Consider the following 21,444-nt stretch of genomic DNA (forward strand, 5'->3'; position numbering starts at 1 on the left):
TTTAGAAAATACGTGATGCTGAAACTAGGATCGCCAGTATTTCAGTACTGTACTTCCTAACACAAAGTTCTATGGAATATATAAAGAACCGAAAAACTACCATGTAAACACAATCAATACTTCGGGTGAAGAGTATTACGATTTTGTTTGTAAACAGCAACACACGACAACTGTTGTATTACAAGCTCCTCGGTGACTTTGGACAAGCACATAAGAGTACAGTGGCGGATCCAGAACTTTTCATAAAAGGGGGGGGGGGGGGGGGGTACTGACTGACCTAAGGTTAGGGGTGTCCCTCTCCAGTCATGCTTCAGTGATCCTCTATATAATAAATCAAATTTTTCCCACGAAAAGGGGGCCGGGTCCTCAAGCCCCTTGGATCCGCATATGCAGAATAATGTGGGATTAAACAGTTGTAGTTCAAGTTGTTGGTGCCAAATCCTCCTCTTACCTGGTCCAACAGATACGACAGTACTACTTGAGACTACTATATATATATATATTAAACAAAGAATTAATGACCAATGTTTGCAAATTCAAAATGCAAATATATTTGAATCAAAAAAGTTAGACTTTTTCAAGAGTATCTACATAATGGGCAGAAGACCACCCTGTGTTGAAATATTAAAAAAACAGAAGTGACAGAACTGCAATATGTAAGATCCGTATAAGCGCTCATATATACTTATGATTGAAAGAGGGAGACATCTAAATATTCCCAGAAATGAGAGATACTGCTCTGTATTTAATTCTGGTCAAATTGAAAATGAAAAACATTTTCTTTTACATTGTGAAAAATACTCAACTAAATTGGCCATATTTTACCAAAAAGTTTCAAATATAATCGATGATCCTACAAAATTTCAAAAACATGAAAATAATATTATCTCTTTATAAATAATAATTCATACACAATCCTAAAATTGACTTCCTCTTTCATTTCAGACAGTTTGAACCTGCGTAAAGCAGAACAAACTCTATAAAATTGTCAATATGTCTAATTCATAATCATTGTTTATAATACTACATATATTAATATAGTCATTATATGCAATACTTATTATGTTTGACCAACTATGTAATTGATATATCATGAGCCTTAACCATTTATTGTTGATGAGTTTGTGCTAATAAAATATTTGTATTTGTATTTGTATATATTTATCATTTTTTACCTGGGAGGGGGCTGGTCATTTTGAAATCAAACATACAAAATTTCTTGATCCCCCCATAATATGTCACCATCTTTATTTGACCCCCCCCCCCCAGTTAAAACATTTGAAAAATATGATCCCCCCTATATTAAACATGCCACTGAATTACAAAAAAAAAATGAAAAATCATTATGAAATTAATAAATATATTTTTAATTATTAAGGCAGCAACCATTTGATTTTCTTGGGGGGGGGGGGTTAGCATTACATATAGCATATAGTGGCAGCTAAACTTTTTTTTAAATCACTTATGTGAGACAATTCCTTGCTGCTACTATACAAATCCTTTGTTATCGTCAGAGACATATAATACAATTCAGGGGCGGATCCAGGATTTTAGGTTAGGGGGGGGGGGGGGGGCGCAAAGTTTTTATTCGCCGAGCGGAGCAAGGCGAAATTTTTTTTTAGGTAAAATTATTGAAATATTCTTCTAAAGGGGTGCAATGTAGATATCTCGAACTATTGTGTGGTTAAATTAGCGAGAAATTTACGTTTCAAGCTGAAACCGACGAAATCCACCTCTGAAAACAATCTATAATTACCATAATTAACAAGAAATCTGTGAGCTTCTATTCATTGAGACTATCCCATACATTTACTCTTACAAGTTGGAGAAATCCACAACAATCTCCTAACACCCCTCCCTCACGAATGCACTAAGGGATTCATATCGTATACATGAGTTTATAAAGCTACAGTTATAAAACTGCAGCCCCAAAAACAGAAGCTGAATATCATGCGAACCTTTTATTTTGATTCTGTGTTCCTGTGCAAACCAATCTACAATCAAGACACTATCACTTGTAAAATTATCTATATAGCAATATCGGGTAACCTTAAAAGACGTGCTGCAGAAATACAGGTACACCACAAAAAAAGTTGGTTGGAACTTCGATTATCAAAGAAATTGAAAATAAAAAGCGCAAATATGACAATGAAATAATTAACTGCTAAAAATATATTATGTTTGTCACCAAACGCAGCTTCGCGTTTGACACCTTCCTTTGGAGTATACAATATTTAAAGAACTTAAATAAATCGTAGGTCAGTTGATTAGTAATCACATTAATTCTGTTAAACTGACTGTTATATATACAATATAATATAATGAATGTTAAAAAAGATGGAATGGTATCTTCTGATACTTAAATAAGTTGAAGACAACCCATGCTTTGCAAATTTTAGGGGGGGGGGACGCACGCCCGCCACGCCCCCGCCTAAATCCGCCCCTGCCAATTTGTATTATATGTCTCTGTTCTCGTTAACAAAAATAAATTTTTCTCCTCTTCTAATCTAAATATCTAATAGCAAGTATTTTTATAGTGCTTTAAGATCTTTTATGTTCGGCAATATTAGCTTGATATAATAATACATAATTATTAATAAATATATTAGCCATAGGCAAACTTTCAAAAATAGCGTTTAAAATTCCCGCGTTACAATTAAAATCACAGGTGGTTAAATCCGGGGTTTTTAAACATGCGCAGACAGCAATTCTATGGACTTAGCCGTTTCAGCACAAATTGCTTCGCCATAAAACGTGGACTCTGATAGAAAAAACTATCTGCGTAATGGAATTTCCGATGGAGACTGAACAACCTGGGATGCTTGAGGTATGTAGAATTAGTATATCTTTAATTATTTTTCATCTTCATATATTTTCAATGAGCCTTTTACTCTGTACACATACCAGAAATTATTCGAACAAAGAACCGAGAAAATGACAAAGTCAAGATGGCCGCAAAATTTCTAAGTCCGACTTTGAAACATTGACTTTTTTGACGATTTTATTTTAGAATTAAACCATTAGTAGGTGGTTGTTGAATATTTGTAATTGGTATATTTGAAGATGATATATAATTGCTTTGTTTTCTTTATTTGAAGGGTGCTGGTGATTTCGTTGAGAGCAAACAAAGCGGTGAGTATTTTTGCATATCTTTGAAATATCGACAAAATGGCTAAGTCCAGACTGTAGTCAGTAAAGGCAGGTAACTCAAGCGTGAACTTTTCAATTGTAAGTCGATGTTGGCATCGTTTGCTGATTTCATACATATTTAAAAACAAGTGTTGTTGTTGATGAGTAAATGTAAAAAAAAATATTTCCATTAGAAGAAAAAAAGGTGGATTTTAATATTTGCCATCCTAGCAGAAACTTGCAAAATAAAAAGTGGTTTGTCTAAACTAAATTTTTCTAATTAAAACAAATTACAGAATTTGGCTTTTTATTCCTTGAACATGACAATGAACAGGAAAGAAGAAACATACATACACATGATATATAAAATAAAGGTTGACAGTACCCCCCCCCCCCCAAAAAAAAAATTTTTAGAAAAAATTCAGTTAATCCATCCCTAAAACTGCTTGAAGATAATTCTTAACTAAAAAGGTTATTTTGTAGAGATAATTTTAATTAAATATATAAATATTAAAAAAAAATGTCTAGTTATTTATGTTTTTTTTTTGTCCACTTATACCATGTCCATGAACACCAGTTTTGTTCGTGTTCTAATAATTTTTTTACTCATTAAAAATTTTAGGCAACAAAAAGCTGGGATTCTCAAAATTTCGACTTTTCAACCCAAATTCTCAATTTTGGTCAAGCCTGCGTCTTTTGTCAGAAAAGTTTGAAAATTTTTTGGGGTTTCAAGGTTGTACAAATTTAAAGATGTCCATTCCAAGTGTTTTTGTACATAAAACGGCATTTCATGTAAAAAAATGTATGGTCATGTATACTAGTCTGGCTTCAATTATTCAATATTCTTTAAAAACAAAATTTTCTAATTTTAAATTCTAGTTAAATCCATAAATTTCAACTGATGTTGACACAGTTTGCAACAAACAGAAGCACCATGTTTACACTTTTATCTTGGTATTAAACAAAGAAACATAACTTGTGTTTCACTTTTTTAAGCGGGAAATACAAAAGATGTATTCAGATCACAGTATAAAAACCGGGACCCATCATCAGCTATTTGAAGCTTGAATCACGGTAAACCGTTATTCATAGGCAAAAGTGTTAAGAAAATATAAAAATATTTTTCAGAATTTGATTAAAGGATGACTGTTATATTTTTTCTGTCTATAAAGAAATAACATAAATAATTTGGTGCACACTGAAGAACGGGCATAGCGGGTTATTTAACAGTGTGCATCACATTTTTTATGTTATTTCGAATAGACAGAAAAAATATTACAGTCATTTCTTATAATTTAATTCTAAATTCCATTTTAAACCGTAGAAAACCATGAAAAAACGTTGATGACGTCACGGTCACATGACTGAATTATGTCTATGGGCTCATAACAAAATAACGTCAGCCAGTCAGAAGACGTGTTACATCCAAAATTAAATTATTATAGTATGTTAACAAGTTGCCCAGTTAAAATTCCATGACAAACTACATTTTGTATGTAAAACTTGTAAAATGTCTTGATTTTGCTGCAGATGAGAACAATTTTCAACATGTTCAATGTACAAAGATAATTTCATTTGAAATATTTGCTTGATTTGTTATCTTCACAGTTGCTGAAATGAAAGCTAAATTACATGAGGAGACCAGCAGTGTGAACCATATTGATGAGTCAAAACAGAATGGACATGTGAGCAACCATAACTCTTCTAGGAAAAGTGAGGGACACCACAGTTCCTCAAGTTCAAAGCATTCCTCATCCCACAGTTCATCAAAGCATAAAGATGGTTCAAGCTCCAGTAAACACAGCAGCAGCAGCAAACACAAGGATGGGAGTTCTTCCAGTAGCAAGCATCGTGATGGACATGGCTCAAGTAGTAGCAAAAGCAAGGAAGGGAGCTCATCAAGCTCTTCCAACAAACCTAGTAGCAGCAGCTCTAGTAGTAAACATAAAGAAGGTGGCAGTAGCTCAAGTAGTAAGCACAGGGAAGGACATAGCTCAAGCTCCAGTCATTCCAAGGATAAGTCGCATAGCTCATCATCTAGTTCTAGCAAAGATAAAAAAGAAAGTTCTAGTAAGTCGAGCGGCAGTTCAAGTGACAAACACAAATCAGGTAGTAGTTCTGGTGATAAACATAAGTCAAGTAGCAGTTCTGGTGACAAACACAAGTCAAGCAGCAGCTCAAGTGACAGACACAAGTCAAGTAGTAGCTCAGGTGACAAGCACAGATCAAGCAGTAGCTCTGCAGAAAAGCATAGGGATGGTTCCCCTAGCAAACACAAAGAGCATAAGGAGAAAGAAAGACAAAAAGAAGATAAGGAGAACAGAGTAGAGAGGCAGAAAGAATATGATAATATCAAAGAAGAACCCAATGAAGACATCCAGAAAGAGACTATGGAAGTAGGTATCAAAAGTGAACCAGCATCCCCTGTAAAGATGTCTCCAACTAAAGCTCCTAAGGAAGAAACATTGAGTGATGATGATGAAGATATAGATGTAGATGATGTACCTTTGGTAAGTAAAATTATAATGTAAATCTTTCAAATTTTCAGGGCCAAAATAAAAAGATTGTATGTTTGCCCAAACGCGACCGACCCAAAATAAACCCTCAGACTCAAATTCTTTTTTTGACGTTTTTTAGAAGATTTTTTTTTTTTTTGCGAATTTTTTTCGTGTTCGCTCCGTCATCGTATAAAACTTAAAGTTTGTCGTCTTTGCGTTTGAAAGTAACTGAATACGATTAAAAGAAAGCGCATAAGAGATGCAGTTAATCGATATTCGATGTTCTCAGTTTTTATCTTCTGACTTATGATGTAACGAACGTAAAGAAGTGAAACATGTGAAGTGGCACATTTTTTACGCTGTAGTTGTCTGAACTACCAAACCCTTACCTATATGTTCAATGTTAATTTCATCGTGTACTCGAATATCTGATGAGAATATTCAGGTAGATTTGTTATAAAAAACCATGTGAAATCGAATATTTTCAATTTTATTCTGACAGGAAATGGAAACGGAAGTTGCGAATTTCCAATCTTGCAAGAAGATTTTGTTTTTTCTGAATAAAAAGGAATTATTTCTTGATAAATTGTTGTCTTTAATTTAATCTTCCTTTATCATGTGAATTAGATGCCTTTTTATTCAAATAGTTCAAATTTACAAGTCTCAGTTGACAACGTTGCTGTTTGGGAGAGTTTGATAAAACTATAATTGCTCACAGAATCAGAAATATAATCTTAACTGAATGTAACTCCTTCTGAATAATTTATTGCAATATAAATATAAATCCCCTTTGACAAGAGAAATCTGGCTTTTGTCAGAAATATTTTTTTTCACATGTGCAAAAGTAAACACATGTTATGCTGGGATTTTTATACAAATTTGTGAGGAAGCCTCTGGAACCTGATGACCTAAAAATAAAATAGTCTTCAGAAAACGTTAACTTTATGCAATTATATTTTATCAATACTGATTATTTTAAAAAATTTAAACTTGATTATTTATAGAAATAAAATTATAACAAATATGTTTTTAGTTTGGAGATTCTACAGAACATGCTTTGATCTATTTATAGCCAAATTAGTTTACCTGTGTGATAATGTAAAATATAAATTTGTTTTCAAAACAAAAAAAGACAGAAACTATGGATGGTAAATAATAATTCATTTAAAATTTTTTAGGACATTTAATCTATTTTAATAGATATAGGATTTCAAAACTGCAAACAAATGAAATCATTACATAGTCAGCTGAAAATTTTTTTACACAAACATTGTGTTGATGTAACTGTTGAAAATCATGTCATAAATCCACCAGCCCTTTCACACATGTAGCAATTGTCAGGGTTATAAACATCTCAGGATACAAATCATAAAGTAGACTAATTTATTTATCATTTTCTAGAGGTTTTAAATTCATGGCTTTTGGTTGACTCTACAAAGGTTTCACAAAAAAAACAGATGTACTGTTTTGAGATCTTTTAATATTTTCATGCAAATTCTGAAGGAAAAAAAAAAAGAATTTGCCTACCTACCTACCCACACCCAGTCGTCATGGGTCGGGTTTGGGCAAACTGAAATATTTTTAATTGTGGCCCAGGTTATACATGTTCATTGTATGTATAGTATTGTTTAATTTTACAAATAAAGAGGAGATTTTTAAAGTGATAATATTTTTTTTTATTTTTGGTGAAATGACTATCTAAGTCAATTCAATTATGTACAATGGTCTTAACTATTTATTCAGTACAAAAATGATAGAATGTTACTCTTTTTGTCATTTACAGTCTAAAAGAATAAAACAAGAGAAACCAGTAAAGAGAGAACAACCTGAATCTGATGATGAAGATGATCAGCCACTTTCAGCCAGGTAGTTAAGTTTTGTTTGTCATTTTTGGGTCTTTAATACCTACAAAACCATATGGATTTTTCTCTCATTGTTGAAGGCAGTACCGTGACATATAATTGCAAAAATTGTTGTAAAATTTGTTTGAATTGTTTCACATTTTGTCATGTTGTTTTTTTTTATTACTGACTATACCTTGTGGGATTTGCTCATAGTTCAATGCCATACACTGACCTATAATTTGGACTGTTGGATTGTTGTCTGATTAGCAGTCATACCACATATAATTTTATACTGTGTGCCGTCGAAATTGCAATAATTTCAGTCTTATCATGCTTATTTGCCATGCAGAAATACATGTGTATATGTACTCTTTAAAAAAAGTTTTGAGTGTGTAATAATCCTGTGTGTGGATACGAGAGGCAAAATATTAGGAGCTCATAAAATTACATCCTTTAATGGCGCTTGCAAAATGAAAAAGAGACAGTACATGTGATTACGATTACATACATATATAACAAAATCGTATACGGACTGAACAGTATTTCCGGAAACGCATATTCAACCCCCTATATATATTACAAGTGATTCTATTGCAAAACCACCTGTTGTGTGGCTTTCCTATTTGGATTTCTTCCAGACAATAAACATTCTTCAAGACTAATCAAAAGAATAATATTTCTTCAGAATGGAAAGTGCAAAGAAAGTAAAGAAAGAGAAAGACACCAAAAAAGCAAAGAAAAGGAAATCCTCAAATTATGATGATGACTCAGAGGAGGAAAAGCCATTGGTAAGTTTAACAAAATTATTCTTAATATTAAATATCTGTCATGGAAAGTAACCTTTTACAGTCTTAAAGGATCAGAATAATATGCATTGTGCCATTGAAGATTTTTTGAGAATTGTTTGCTCATATTGCAACACAGCTATCAATCCGTATTTGGATATGCACTTCTTGTAACAAATAAAAATTATCACATCAAAATAAGAAAATTTTAAATTAATATGCATATACAGCTATAACCTAAGTGACTGTTACAAAATCAATTGGTAAGTTAACATAACACTTGAATACTCAGTATTATGACAAACTTTAGAAACTATATTTTAAATTGGTAATATCTGCTATCTAAATGACTAATTTTATTACAGAAAAAGAAAAAGAAAGTAAAAAATGTAGTTAAACAAGAAGTTGCATCTCCTAAAAAGAAAAAGAAGAAGGGGGAAGAGGAAAAGCAGGAAGTTTGGAAATGGTATGCCTTTATTCAAATAACTAGTCATTTGTATACATATTTGTTCAACTAATAGTTATATGATCATGACCTGTTTATTGTATGAAGAATCATCACAAAGTAGCATGTGATATATTTGCCTAGGAAGTTCAGCAAACAAATACATGTATCATGGAAAAATTAACTAGAACAACAGATTTAACTTGGTCTAAATTTATCTAACCATTGGTTGAATAATCTCTTTGAAGCCCAATTTCACCATCCTGTTTGATAAAACTAATATTTTAGGGGTCCATTTTTCACTTTTAATTGCAATACTATGTTAACACAATAATTTTTTTCATAAATAACGTTTTAAATTAATCTTTTGAACTTGTTACAGGTGGGAGGAGGAAAGAAGAGCAGACGGTGTCAAATGGAACTTTTTAGAACATAAAGGAGTTGTATTCGCCCCTGAGTATGAGCCCCTTCCAGATGATGTTCACTTTTATTATGATGGTAAGGAAATGTTATAATTATTATCTAGATAAACAAAATTAGGCACTTATGTGTAAAAAATGTCAGACTTGTACCTGCTTACAGTATATTCACAAGGAAATAAAATCTAAAAAAATCGATCTTATCTGTGTCATTTGCTCTCTTGTGGAGAGTTGTATTATTGGTAATCATACCACATCATCTTATTTTTATATTGATGATATATTTTATTATTAGATAATAGATGTCTAATAAAACTACATTTCTGTCTGATTAGGATTTTCAGGAACATTAATTTAATACTACACATATTGTAACAGAAAATGAATATCTACTGCTATACTATTGAGAACTTATTTACCATTGATAGGAAAGCCAATGAAGCTTAGTGAAGAAGCAGAAGAAGTAGCTACATTTTATGGTAGAATGTTAGATCATGACTACACAACTAGGGATGTCTTCAATAAAAACTTTATGAAGGACTGGACAAAGGTAAGAAAGAAATGAAAGAACAAAAATAGTACACCAAATCATTTAACAACTGATATAAAACAACACTAAATTTTTAGATTTACAGATTTTTCAAGTATAAAAATACATTTAAATATCTCTTTACAACTCTGATAACAAAGTATAATTGACAAACTGGAATTTTATGGAAAATATAAAAACAAAACAAAAACTAATTAAATATAGTACTCATTCAAAATATCTGACATAAATAATCTAGTTTAATGTCTGTTTAGTGAAGATTAACTTTTATCAACTCTATTTTTGCATTATTTTGTTCCCTTATTTCCACTTACCAATCTCCTGAAATATTTACAATTTCCTTTACCCTCCCCATACTCTAGTTCGATCTTCCAATAGCAACCTCATAGATGTAGTATTTTCAACCAGAGCATACCTTTACAAATATCTGGTAAATGCATTTCTAATGTAGAAACCAGATTAAAAATTTCAATTAGAATTGAAAGTCTTGTTTGAACTGCATCCAAGATCCTAGGTCATGTAAGTTGATATGGGATTTGAGTTAGCTGTATGATGTAATAATGTTATTCCATTTTGTCTTGAATTTAGGTTATGACATCAAAAGAAAAAGAAAAAATCAGAGACTTGAAAAAGTGTGACTTCAAGGAGATTGATGCTTACTTTAAAAGGAAAACTGAGGAGAGGAAAGCTATGACTAAGGAAGAAAAGCTGGTAAAGACAGTATTTTTGTTATTGAAGATTTTTTATTTTTCCAAACAAAATTTAGCATAAAAAAAAATCAAACAATTTTTCATACAACAATTTTAAATATTGGCATTCTTATGAATTACATCTACAGCAAATATAGATAAATACTTCATATTATATAAGTGCATTTTTAAATTACAAAAATCACATGTCCAAAATTTTCTTGTACAATCAAAAGTGCCAGATTTGAATTTATCTTTGTTTACATAACAGTGTTTGTGGTTATATATTGCTGAAATTTACAACTGACAAAAATAGTTAATGTAGATTCTGTTAGTTCTAGCATTACTTTAGTTGAGAAAAACTTGAATGCATACAGATAGGTTTAATGTTTTTTAAAGGTGATAAAAAAGAAAAATGAAGAAATTCTACTAGAATATGGTACATGTACTATGGATGGACACAAAGAAAAGATAGGTAATTTCAGAATAGAACCCCCAAGTCTATTCAGAGGTCGTGGTGATCATCCCAAACAGGGCATGTTGAAGAAAAGAGTTTTGCCACGAGATGTCATCATTAATTGCAGCAAGTAAGTACTACAAACTTAGTTTATAGATATCAGTACTAATTTTATTTGGAAAGGGTAATTTTAAGTTCTCTGTGTTGAAGAAAATGCTTATAATAAGCTGCATTTAATAGTTATGTTCTATTATATAATTTTTAAGATGACTGGGGCAAGGGTCCGGAAACGGTCATATTTGCCAGTCTTGTATTAAACTAAAGTATTTTGTCTTAAATGTGTAATTGGGATTTAGGTCAAATTTTATTTTTCAACAGAAATAATTTTGGTCATTTCAAAATCACCATTTTGTACATATATTTGTTTTGTTATCGAAATTTATGTAATTAAACTGCCACTCAAGTAAACTGTTATAATCCTGAGGGCCCTCCTAATAACTATATTAATGCCTCGGGGAGCTATTGGCTAATGATCGCTAATCTCTTTACCTGTGTTTTTAATTCACACCTGGCTTTTAATCACAAGCTACGAACTAATATTATAAAGAAATTAAAATTCCATACCAACTGTCTTCATTATTTAATATCTTTAACTTGATTTAATTTACTAGAAAACAAATTTTTTTCACTACTAACACACATGCTTTGTTTACGATGTAATACGCATGCTTGAAATTCTCTTCCTCAGATAAGACACTAAATCATAAATTTAAAATGATTTCATGCTAAATTAAGCAAGTGCAACTATTTTCATTTATATCCTTACACTATTAAAGGTAAAATATTAAAAAGCCGATGAATTCCTGTGAATTTGATAAACAAAACTCATCCTGGAAATGAGTTTGGAATTGTTCGGTTTAGTATTGTCGCATTACATCCGGGTTTGAATTTTGACTCGAAAGAAACGTAAGCGATGACTGAGAAAATTATCGTTTCAAGTCATTAAAATCATGTTATTTTTGGGGATGGGGAATTTAAAATCAGATCAGAACATGACATTTTTATAGTCCATACTGCCGTCGTCTCATTTGGGCTCTGAGACAAAGGGCAAGTTTCTATCTGAAAACAGTATAAGATTTATTTTCAAGTACATAGATTATACATTATTTGATTTCTTATTTATTTTTCTCAACAAATATGTTACTTTTATTCCCAAACCAATTCCTGAAGTGCAACCCTAAGTACATAGATTATACATCATTTGATTTCTTATTTTTTTTACTCAACAAATATGTTACTTTTATTCCCAAACCAATTCCTGAGATGCAAATGACAGCTATATTCCCTTCAACCCTCTAATTTGTTTCTGCTTTGTCAACTTCATCACATTACTTGGTTTGTTTCATTCTGTGTTGGTATTGGATGAATTAATTTTAAGTGTGATTATATTTTAGAGATTCTGAAATACCAAAACCACCTCCTGGACATAAGTGGAAAGAAGTTCGACATGACAATACTGTGTCGTGGTTGGCTAGCTGGACTGAAAGTATTCAAGGGCAAACAAAATATGTCATGTTAAATGCAGCTTCTAGACTCAAGGTAAGTTTAACATGCACAGAACCTACAGATTTACTGTAAATTCAGAGTTGTAAATGCAATAATTTAAACTCGCATTTTGAAATTTGAATTAAACAGCATTTTTCTCAAAATCGTAAAAATTAAAATCGTGTTGAAGTCTAAAATGACAAACCGGCAATAATAAATGCACACAATAATTTCTGAATGTACAGTAATTTGCATAATTGCTCATAATAATAATTTAATGGGAAAATTTGTACCCAAGAAAACTAAAGGGGGGAAACCTGATTGTAGAATAAAGGAGTATGCACTTCATGTAATTTATTATTTAGATTATCAGTGAAAAAAGCAATGTTTGCAGTCCTAAATCCTAAATCCTAAATACAAAGACTGAGGAATAAAGAGTCTTTTGGGATATATTTTGCCGTAAAAGATAGTTCTAAATATAAAAAAAGATGTGGTATGATTGTCATTGAGACAACTCTCCACCAGAGACCAAATGACACAAAAAATAATAACTATAGGTCACTGTACAGCATGCAACACTGAGCGAAGCCCATACCACATAGTCGGCTATCAAAGGCCCATATATATATGACTTGTGTTTGTTATTGTAGGGAGAAAAAGATTGGCAAAAATATGAGACGGCCAGAAACTTGTACAAATGTGTTGACCAGATACGTGAAGGATACAGAAATGACTGGAAATCTAAAGAGATGAGAATAAGGCAGAGATCTGTAGCTATGTATTTTATTGATAAGGTAATACCTTGTATGTACTAACTTCACTTGTTGGTAATAAGTTGTATGTACTAACTTCCCTTTTGATATAGTGAATAGTTTATAATTATATTCAAATCACTCTTGTTTCAAAGTAAATAAGTGAATATGCAAATTACGATATTGAAGGAGGATTACTTGCATATAAATTCGAATTATTTTAATGTTATACATTGTATGATACATCTTTCAATTATCAGAATATATATAAAAAAAACACAATGTTAAATGGGAAAATGTTAATGCTTAATATTTATTTTATTAGCTTGCCTTGAGAGCTGGTAATGAAAAGGAAGAAGGAGAAACAGCAGACACCGTAGGTTGTTGTTCACTTCGAGTGGAACATCTAAAACTCCATGAGAAATATGATGATCAAGAATTTGTTGTGGAGTTTGACTTCCTTGGTAAAGATTCCATTAGATACTATAACAGATTACCAATAGAGAAAAGAGTGTTTAAGAACTTATCATTGTTCATGGAGAACAAACAGCCAGGAGATGATATATTTGACAGATTAAATGTAAGTTACTTACTATATACTGTTTGTTTGTACATACACAATTTAGAGAAGAAAGCTGTTTATATAGACAAAAACATCAAATTCAGAATGGAAATGGGGAATGTGTCAAAGAGAGAACAACCTGACCAAAGAGCCGTAAATAGCTGAAGGCCACCAATGGATCTTCAACACAGCGAGAAAATCCTTAAGGCATGCTTCACATGAAACATTTCACTGTCCTATATCCTGATGTTCGTATAAAGAACTTCTTCTTATAATTGCATTTATATAATTTACTCTTGGTTTTTTCCCCAATCATACCAGATTATTTGTCATGCTTGGTAGTAAAAATTACTGTTTTTGTCGAGCCTGCAACTTTTGTTGCAGAAAGCTCGACATAGGGATAGTGATCCGGCGGTGGCGGTGTTAGCTTAAAAGCTATATATTTTAGAAGGTGGAAGACCTGGATGCTTCATATTTTGTATATAGATGCCTCATGTTACGAAGTTTCCGTCAGTCACATGTCCATTGTCCTTGACCTCATTTTCATGGTTCAGTGACCACTTGAAAAAAAAGTTCAGATTTTTTGCAATGTTAAATTCTCTCTTACTGTAAGTAATAGGATAACTATATTTAGTATGTGCGTACTTTGCAAGGTCCTCATGCCCGTCAGACAGTTTTCACTTGACCTCAACCTCATTTCATGGATCAGTGAACAAGGTTAAGTTTTGGTGGTCAAGTCCATATCTCAGATACTATAAGCAATAGGTCTATTATATTCGGTGTATGGAAGGACTGTAAGGTGTACATGTCCAACTTGCAGGTGTCATGACCTTGACCTCATTTTCATGGTTCAGTGGTTATAGTTAAGTTTTGTGTTTTGGTCTGTTTTTCTCATACTTTATGCAATAGGTCTACTATATTTGTTGTATGGAATGATTGTAAGGTGTACATTTCTAGCGGGCAGGTGTCATCTGACCTTGACCTCATTTTCATGGTTCAGTGGTTATAGTTAAGTTTTTGTGTTTTGGTCTGTTTTTCTCATACTTTATGCAATAGGTTTACTATATTTGTTGTATGGAATGATTGTAAGGTATACATGTCTAGCGGGCAGATGTCATCTGACCTTGACCTCATTTTCATGGTTCAGTGGTCAAAGTTAAGTTTTTGAGTTTTGGTCTTTTTAGCTCACCTGGCCTAAAAGGCCATGTGAGCTTTTCTCATCACTTGGCGTCCGTCGTCGTCGTCGTCGTCGTCGTCGTCGTTAACAATTTTTCAAACATCTTCTCCTCTGAAACTACTGAATGGATTTGAATGAAACTTAGCATGATTGTTCCTTAGATTATCCTGCACAAAGTGTGTGCTTCGATTTTTGATCTGTCAAAAAACATGGCCGGCGTTACTTAAAATAGAACATAGGGGTCAAATGCAGTTTTTGGCTTATATCTCAAAAACGAAAGCATTTAGAGCAAATCTGACATGGGGTAAAAATGTTCTTTAGGTCAAGATCTATCAGCCCTGAAATTTTCAGATGAATCAAACAAACCATTGTTGGGTTGATGCCACTTAGTTGGTAATTTTAAGGAAATTTTGCAGTTTTTGGTCATTATCTTGAATATTATTATAGATAAAGATAAACTGTAAACAGCAAAAATGATCAGCAAAGTAAGATCTACAAATAAGTTAATATGACCAAAATTGTCAATTGACCCCTTAAGGGGTTATTGTCCTTTAATGACAATTTTTCACAATTTGTTCATCATATTTGCTAACTTTAAAAAATCTTTCCTCTAAAACTACTAAACCAAATTCAACCAAACTTCAACTGAATGATCAGTAGGGTGTATAAAATAAAGTTTGTGCTTTATTTTTTATTTCGTCAAAAAACATGGCCGTCATGGCTAAAAATAGAACACGGGTAAAATGCAGTTTTTGGCTTATATCTCAAAAACTCCAGCATTTAGAGCAAATAAGACAAGAAGTTAAAGTATTTATTAGGTCAAGGTCTACCTGTCCTGAAATTTTCAGCCGAATTGGGTAACTGGTTTTTCAGGTATAATGCCCCTGAATTGATGATTTTAAAGAAATTTTGCAGTTTTTGGTTATTATCTTGAATATTATTATAGATACAGATAAACTGTGAATAGCAAAAATGTTAAGCAAAGTAAGATCTACAAATAAGTCAATTTGACCAAAATTGTCAATTGACCCCTTTATGAGTTATTGCCCTTTAAAGACTTTTTTCACAATTTGTTCATCATGTTGACTTACTTTAAAAAAATCTTCTCCTTTGAAACTGCTGTATCAATTTCAGTCAAACTTAGGCTAAATGAGTTTCAGAGTATCTAGTATAAATTTTATATTTCATTTCCTTGTATGTCAGAAACATAGCTCCTATGGCTAAAATAGAACATAGGAGAAAATGATTTTTTTTTTGCTTTTGAAGAAAATAGGACGATTCAAAGAACATTTAAATAAATTGAAAAGCCAAAATAATCATTGATGAGAGATTTAACCAAAAAAATTAAGGTGAGCGATTCAGGCTCTTGAGAGCCTCTTGTTATCTAATACTATGTCATAGGTCAACTATATTTTGTGTATGGAAATATTTTATGATCTATATGTCAGTCGTGCAGGTTTTATTTGACCTTGACCTGGTTTTCAAGGTTCATTGCTCAGTGTTAAGTTTTTGTGTTTTGGTCTATTTTCTTAATCTTAAAACTATAAGCAATAGGTCAACTATATTTGTTGTATGGAAGCATTGTTAGCTGTACATGTCTGCCTGGCATATGGTTCAACTGACCTTGACCTCATTTTTATGGTTCATGTTAAGTCTATGTGACAGTCGTAATAAAGCTTTAGATTTAGGAGTATCAACATAATATCAATGATTAGGAAAGAAGGCGAGACATTTCTGTGTGTGCACTCTTGTTATTATTTTTTAGACTGGAATTCTGAACAAACATTTACATGACTTGATGGACGGTTTGACAGCCAAAGTCTTCCGTACTTTCAATGCCTCAAAAACATTACAAGAACAGCTGAAATTGTTGACAGATCGTAAGTATTAAAGTTATCTTTAAGTCAAGATTAGAATAGCTAAATAAACGATGTAGTTCAATAATGGTCTATGTAAGAAACAAGAAAACACTTTTCTATTTCTTTTCAAGTAAAATGTTCCTTCTGGTAATGTTTTAGGTTAATTCAAAGTAAACTTTGTGAAAAAGAATTTTTGCAGAAATCTTGTCAATTGTACAGAATTATTAAAGATTAATGAATAAAGAAATAGATTTTCAAACAGTGTGATGCTAGTATCTATCCTATTGTTTTGTAAAGAAAACTTTGTGGTGAAAAAAAAAAATATTCTACTGTTTTATATTTAATTTGTAGCTGATGATCCTATTCCTGCTAAATTACTCTCATACAACAGAGCTAATAGAGCTGTGGCTGTATTGTGTAACCATCAACGTGCAGCACCCAAAAACTTTGACAAACAGATGGAAAACATGCAGAATAAGGTAAGTAAACAGTAGAAATTGACTAAGTTGTAGAAGGAGTTTTGACTTTTGATACAGATTGCTGTCAGATACATCCCTAGCCAGTTCAAGCCATATAAATTGGCATTTGCTTCTTTTTCATCAAACATGGGCACATAGTGGTTAGATCCAATGAATGGTTGGTTCAATGTGTAAAAGTGTTCATGTTGTCTGACTTGTTTCTCAGTGTCTCAGAGTATTAATTATATTTATACATAGAAAATCATTGACAGAAATATTAAAATGTATCTGAAGTAGGAAGTTTTGAACAAACAAATTTTTAGATCCATATATTTTACATGTCTATAGATTTGACTATAAAATTTATTTTCACTCGAAAATTGCAAAATCCAACTTATTAACCTTTGCTGTTTTATATATTTTATTACAAAGTGTATTTTCTGTAGATTACTGCCAAGAAAGATGCCATCAAAGAAGCTAAGAAAGGAGTGAAGGATGCTAAGGCTGATTATAAAGCCATGAAATCAGAAAAAGCTAAACAGTAAGTGTTAAGGCTACCCATCAACACATTGTTACCAAATATCAACGTCCAGGGCTTACAAAATACCAAACAGGGGTTCATTATAACAATTTTTAAGGTAGTTATCTGCTCTTCTGTTATTTTACTTAGTGTCAGATATTTGGAATCCTCTAGCCTTATCCATGTAGTGCCAGCAACAATTTTTTCCACTAACCACTACTTTTCTTTTCATAATTTTGACATAGTAATTTTGACATCAAGTTTAGGGGCCAGCTGAAGGACGCCTCCGGGTGCGGGAATTTCTCGCTACATTGAAGACCTCTTGGTGACCTTCTGCTGTTGTTTTTTTCTATGGTCGGGTTGTTGTCTCTTTGGCACATTCCCCATTTCCATTCTCAATTTTATTAAATAGCCTCTTTTGAAAATCAATTAAAATCCTTGCTATTTTTTTTATTGTCCCCCATGTAAAGTGTTGCTAGGAATATGGATATACAACAGTTCGGTAATAAGGAAAAGGTCAGGACAAGCACTTGGAAAATCACTAATTTTCAGCAGATTAAATAGATTCAGCAACTCAATTTCAAATAAAACTACATTATCTTAAAAGTTTGACTCTTGTTAACTGAAATATTGTAGGTTCTTCACTTGAATGATAAAATAAAAGTGATGCTTAAAAATTAGAACATTTCATACAACTGAAATCTTTTCGAATTCAATATTAAGACCATGTCAATTATACCTTGTGTTATAGAAATATAGAGAAAAAGAAAAAGACAGTGGAAAGATTGGAAGAACAATTAACCAAATTAGAAGTGCAGGCTACAGATAAGGTAATAATGATATAATCAGGAAGGTGTTTAAAAGAGGGGGAAAGATACCAGAGGGACCATCAAACTCATAGATCAAAAAATAAACTGATAACGCCATGAATGAAGTGAAAAAGATGAACAAACAAATATTAGAGACAAGACACAATATAGAAATCTAAAGACTAAGCAACATTAAAGTTATGATACAAAGTTATATATGTATAGTGCTTCCTTTGATCTAGTTATATAACCTGATTAGTAACCTGCTCTGATGGAACACTCCTTAATATAGATTGCTAAGAGTGGCTTATTTTATGATAGGTCTCAGGTTCAATTACCAGTGTTGCTGATAAAATTTTAGAAACAAATAATATCTAACTTATACTTAAGAAATAATTCATGGGGGCTTGAATATATCGTGATTTTACCCTTGGGTTGGTCCTTTATGACAAATATTTTACCCTGAGCGATAGGGAAAGGGACAACCCGTGGTAAAATCACGGTATTTTCAAGCCCCATGAATTATTTTCATTCTAATAGGACAAATACAGCATTTTTTTGAATCGAAGCGCTCTAGGTAAAGGCATTATTTGTTGTGCCCATAAATAAACGCACTATTAATTTGACATAAAATAACAGAGCAAACTGAATAAGTGACATGCTTAAACTATTTAAAATAACATATTTAGATAGCTTTGGATGAATTCAAATAATAATTGTACTTAAATGTGTTATATGTTTACAAAAATGGCTTATATAACACATTTTGGCATTGTTTGTTTACATTTCCTTGTGATGATTTTCGGTTTCACACGTGTGTATTTTCCCGTAAAATGCTTATATTCCGACATCAACGTTCTATGACGTCGGGTAGGTCATTCATAAAAGAATCGGAACAGCCCAAACAATATATTCATATTTTACCACGGGTGTGTACTCAAAGCGTTCGAAGGACGTCATGTTAGAATGAAGAATATCTTCATTGAATAGTAATTTTTTAAGGTACATTCAAACTAGAAAAAGATTATTATACAATGAATTAAATTGGATTTGTTTATCTCTATTTACAGGATGAGAATAAAGAAATAGCCTTAGGCACTTCCAAACTGAATTATTTGGACCCCAGAATCTCAGTGGCCTGGTAAGTACCTGGAAACATGCATTGTTGCTTACATTCACTTCATTTGAATATTTGGTTGATAGTTGTCTCATTGGCAATCCTAATCTCTTTATTTTTATATTGTGTACAGTTACTAAGAAATTTCAATTTATCTGACTCTTTTTAACTGTGGAAAGATTTTTTTCTTTTGATCTGATGAATAGGTGAGTTGTGTTAATAATAATGCTCAATGGATCCTGGATAGGAGCGAAGTCACAAATATGAGAAATTTGGCAGCTGCCTCTTTGGTGCAAAATTTAAATGGATTTATTTTAAGATATCAAATTAATGGCCTTCTGACATTGTTTTAATGTTGAGGATATCAGCTTGTGTATACAATAACATTGTCAATTTGTTTAACTTCTTGTTATAAATATATTTATGTTTCAGGTGTAAAAAGTGGGAAGTCCCTATAGAGAAAGTATATAATAAGACCCAGAGAGATAAGTTCCGATGGGCTATAGACATGGCAGATGAAACATTTGAATTTTGATGATAGTCCACATTAGAATGCAATGTCTACATAATCTTTCAAAGTTAAACAGGTATCCAGTAACTTGTGTTCTCTAAACCAACCAAAATGCTTGTGTTCTGACGTATCCCTCCTAGCTAACAGATACTATGATACTATCAGCTCTACATTGAGTGTAGTAGGTAGATATCATGATATTTACAGACCCTCATTGCAAAGTGTCCACAAAACCTCTTCTCTATTTAAGTTATTTTATATTTATTTTAATTTAAGATGTAACAGAAAAACAAAGTTTGAGGTAGAAGTTGCTAAAGTTGGCGAGCTGAACTGTTATATGAAATTGTATTTTAAAACTGATTGTAAATATGGAGTGTACGTGTGTGAAAGGAATTGTATTTGTATGATATGATTGGGAGATGTCTTTTTCTGATTTAAACCAAAATGATAACTTAGATAAATACCTTTTATGTTTGAAAATGTGTTTGTGTGGAAATGTAGTACTTTAGAATTTAAGCAAACTTTTACATGTATGAAATTGGTGAGATAGAAGTAGCAGTAGAGTGGAACAATTAAATAATTATGTTTACTTTGTGTTGACACTGTCTCTTGTTACTTGTCAATTAGGCTAGTAGTCACAGCTCAGTGGCAAATGATTTTTAATTATTGGATTGAAACCAGTTCTTTATTGATTAGTCATGGCCACAAACTTAGTTCATCTTGTTCTTATTGCATGTCCATATACACAAGTCCCGCTTAAAACTTTTGGTTGCCTGAACTGTATGTTAGATGAATGTGAATTTATATTTGATTTTGCTTGCAGTACCTTTAGTTCTCAAATGTATTGTTTTAAACAACTTGTTTATTATATGGTGAACAAATATTGGAATTGTTTGTATCAATAACATGCTGGTATGTTTCATTTGTATTGTGGGGACCTTTTCTGGAAAAATATATTAAAGGTAAAGAAGATAGGTGGCTTTGTAGCTTTTCTCTTGGATCATCACCTTATTAAAGGTAAATAAGATAGGTGGCTTTGTAGCTTTTCTCTTGGATCATCACCTATCTACATTTCATTAAATGCAGTTTTTTCTGGAATGGCACTCCACATTTTTATTTTATATGAATAAATTTTATGAATGAAATAGGGTGAGCTCAAATAACCAAATGTTCGTTTAAAAGATTTTGACAGTTAATAATTAGAGGAAGTCTCATGAACTAATGCATATTGTAAATATTATATTTGTATGTTACATTTTCCAAATCATGGGACCAATTATAGAAATTAGTCTGTGTAATTTAATGAATTTTAAGTAAA

The 21,444-nt window shown here is 31.9% G+C and overlaps 1 protein-coding gene across 1 annotated transcript; it reads left to right on the forward strand.

The window, feature by feature from the left end:
• Positions 1-2,684: 2,684 nt before the first annotated feature.
• Positions 2,685-20,173, forward strand: LOC143078715 (DNA topoisomerase I, mitochondrial-like). Its single transcript, XM_076253640.1, has 19 exons — positions 2,685-2,827; positions 3,099-3,132; positions 4,738-5,639; positions 7,411-7,493; positions 8,157-8,259; positions 8,622-8,722; positions 9,084-9,199; positions 9,549-9,670; positions 10,259-10,381; positions 10,759-10,946; positions 12,271-12,415; positions 13,012-13,155; positions 13,439-13,693; positions 16,618-16,732; positions 17,063-17,190; positions 17,616-17,710; positions 18,441-18,519; positions 19,569-19,639; positions 20,048-20,173. The coding sequence occupies exons 1-19, from the start codon at positions 2,786-2,788 to the stop codon at positions 20,148-20,150; spliced, it is 2,949 nt and encodes a 982-aa protein (XP_076109755.1). The 5' UTR covers positions 2,685-2,785; the 3' UTR covers positions 20,151-20,173.
• Positions 20,174-21,444: the final 1,271 nt, after the last annotated feature.

The sequence above is a fragment of the Mytilus galloprovincialis genome, chromosome 6 (assembly GCF_965363235.1).
Source record: "Mytilus galloprovincialis chromosome 6, xbMytGall1.hap1.1, whole genome shotgun sequence".
NCBI lineage: Eukaryota > Metazoa > Mollusca > Bivalvia > Mytilida > Mytilidae > Mytilus > Mytilus galloprovincialis.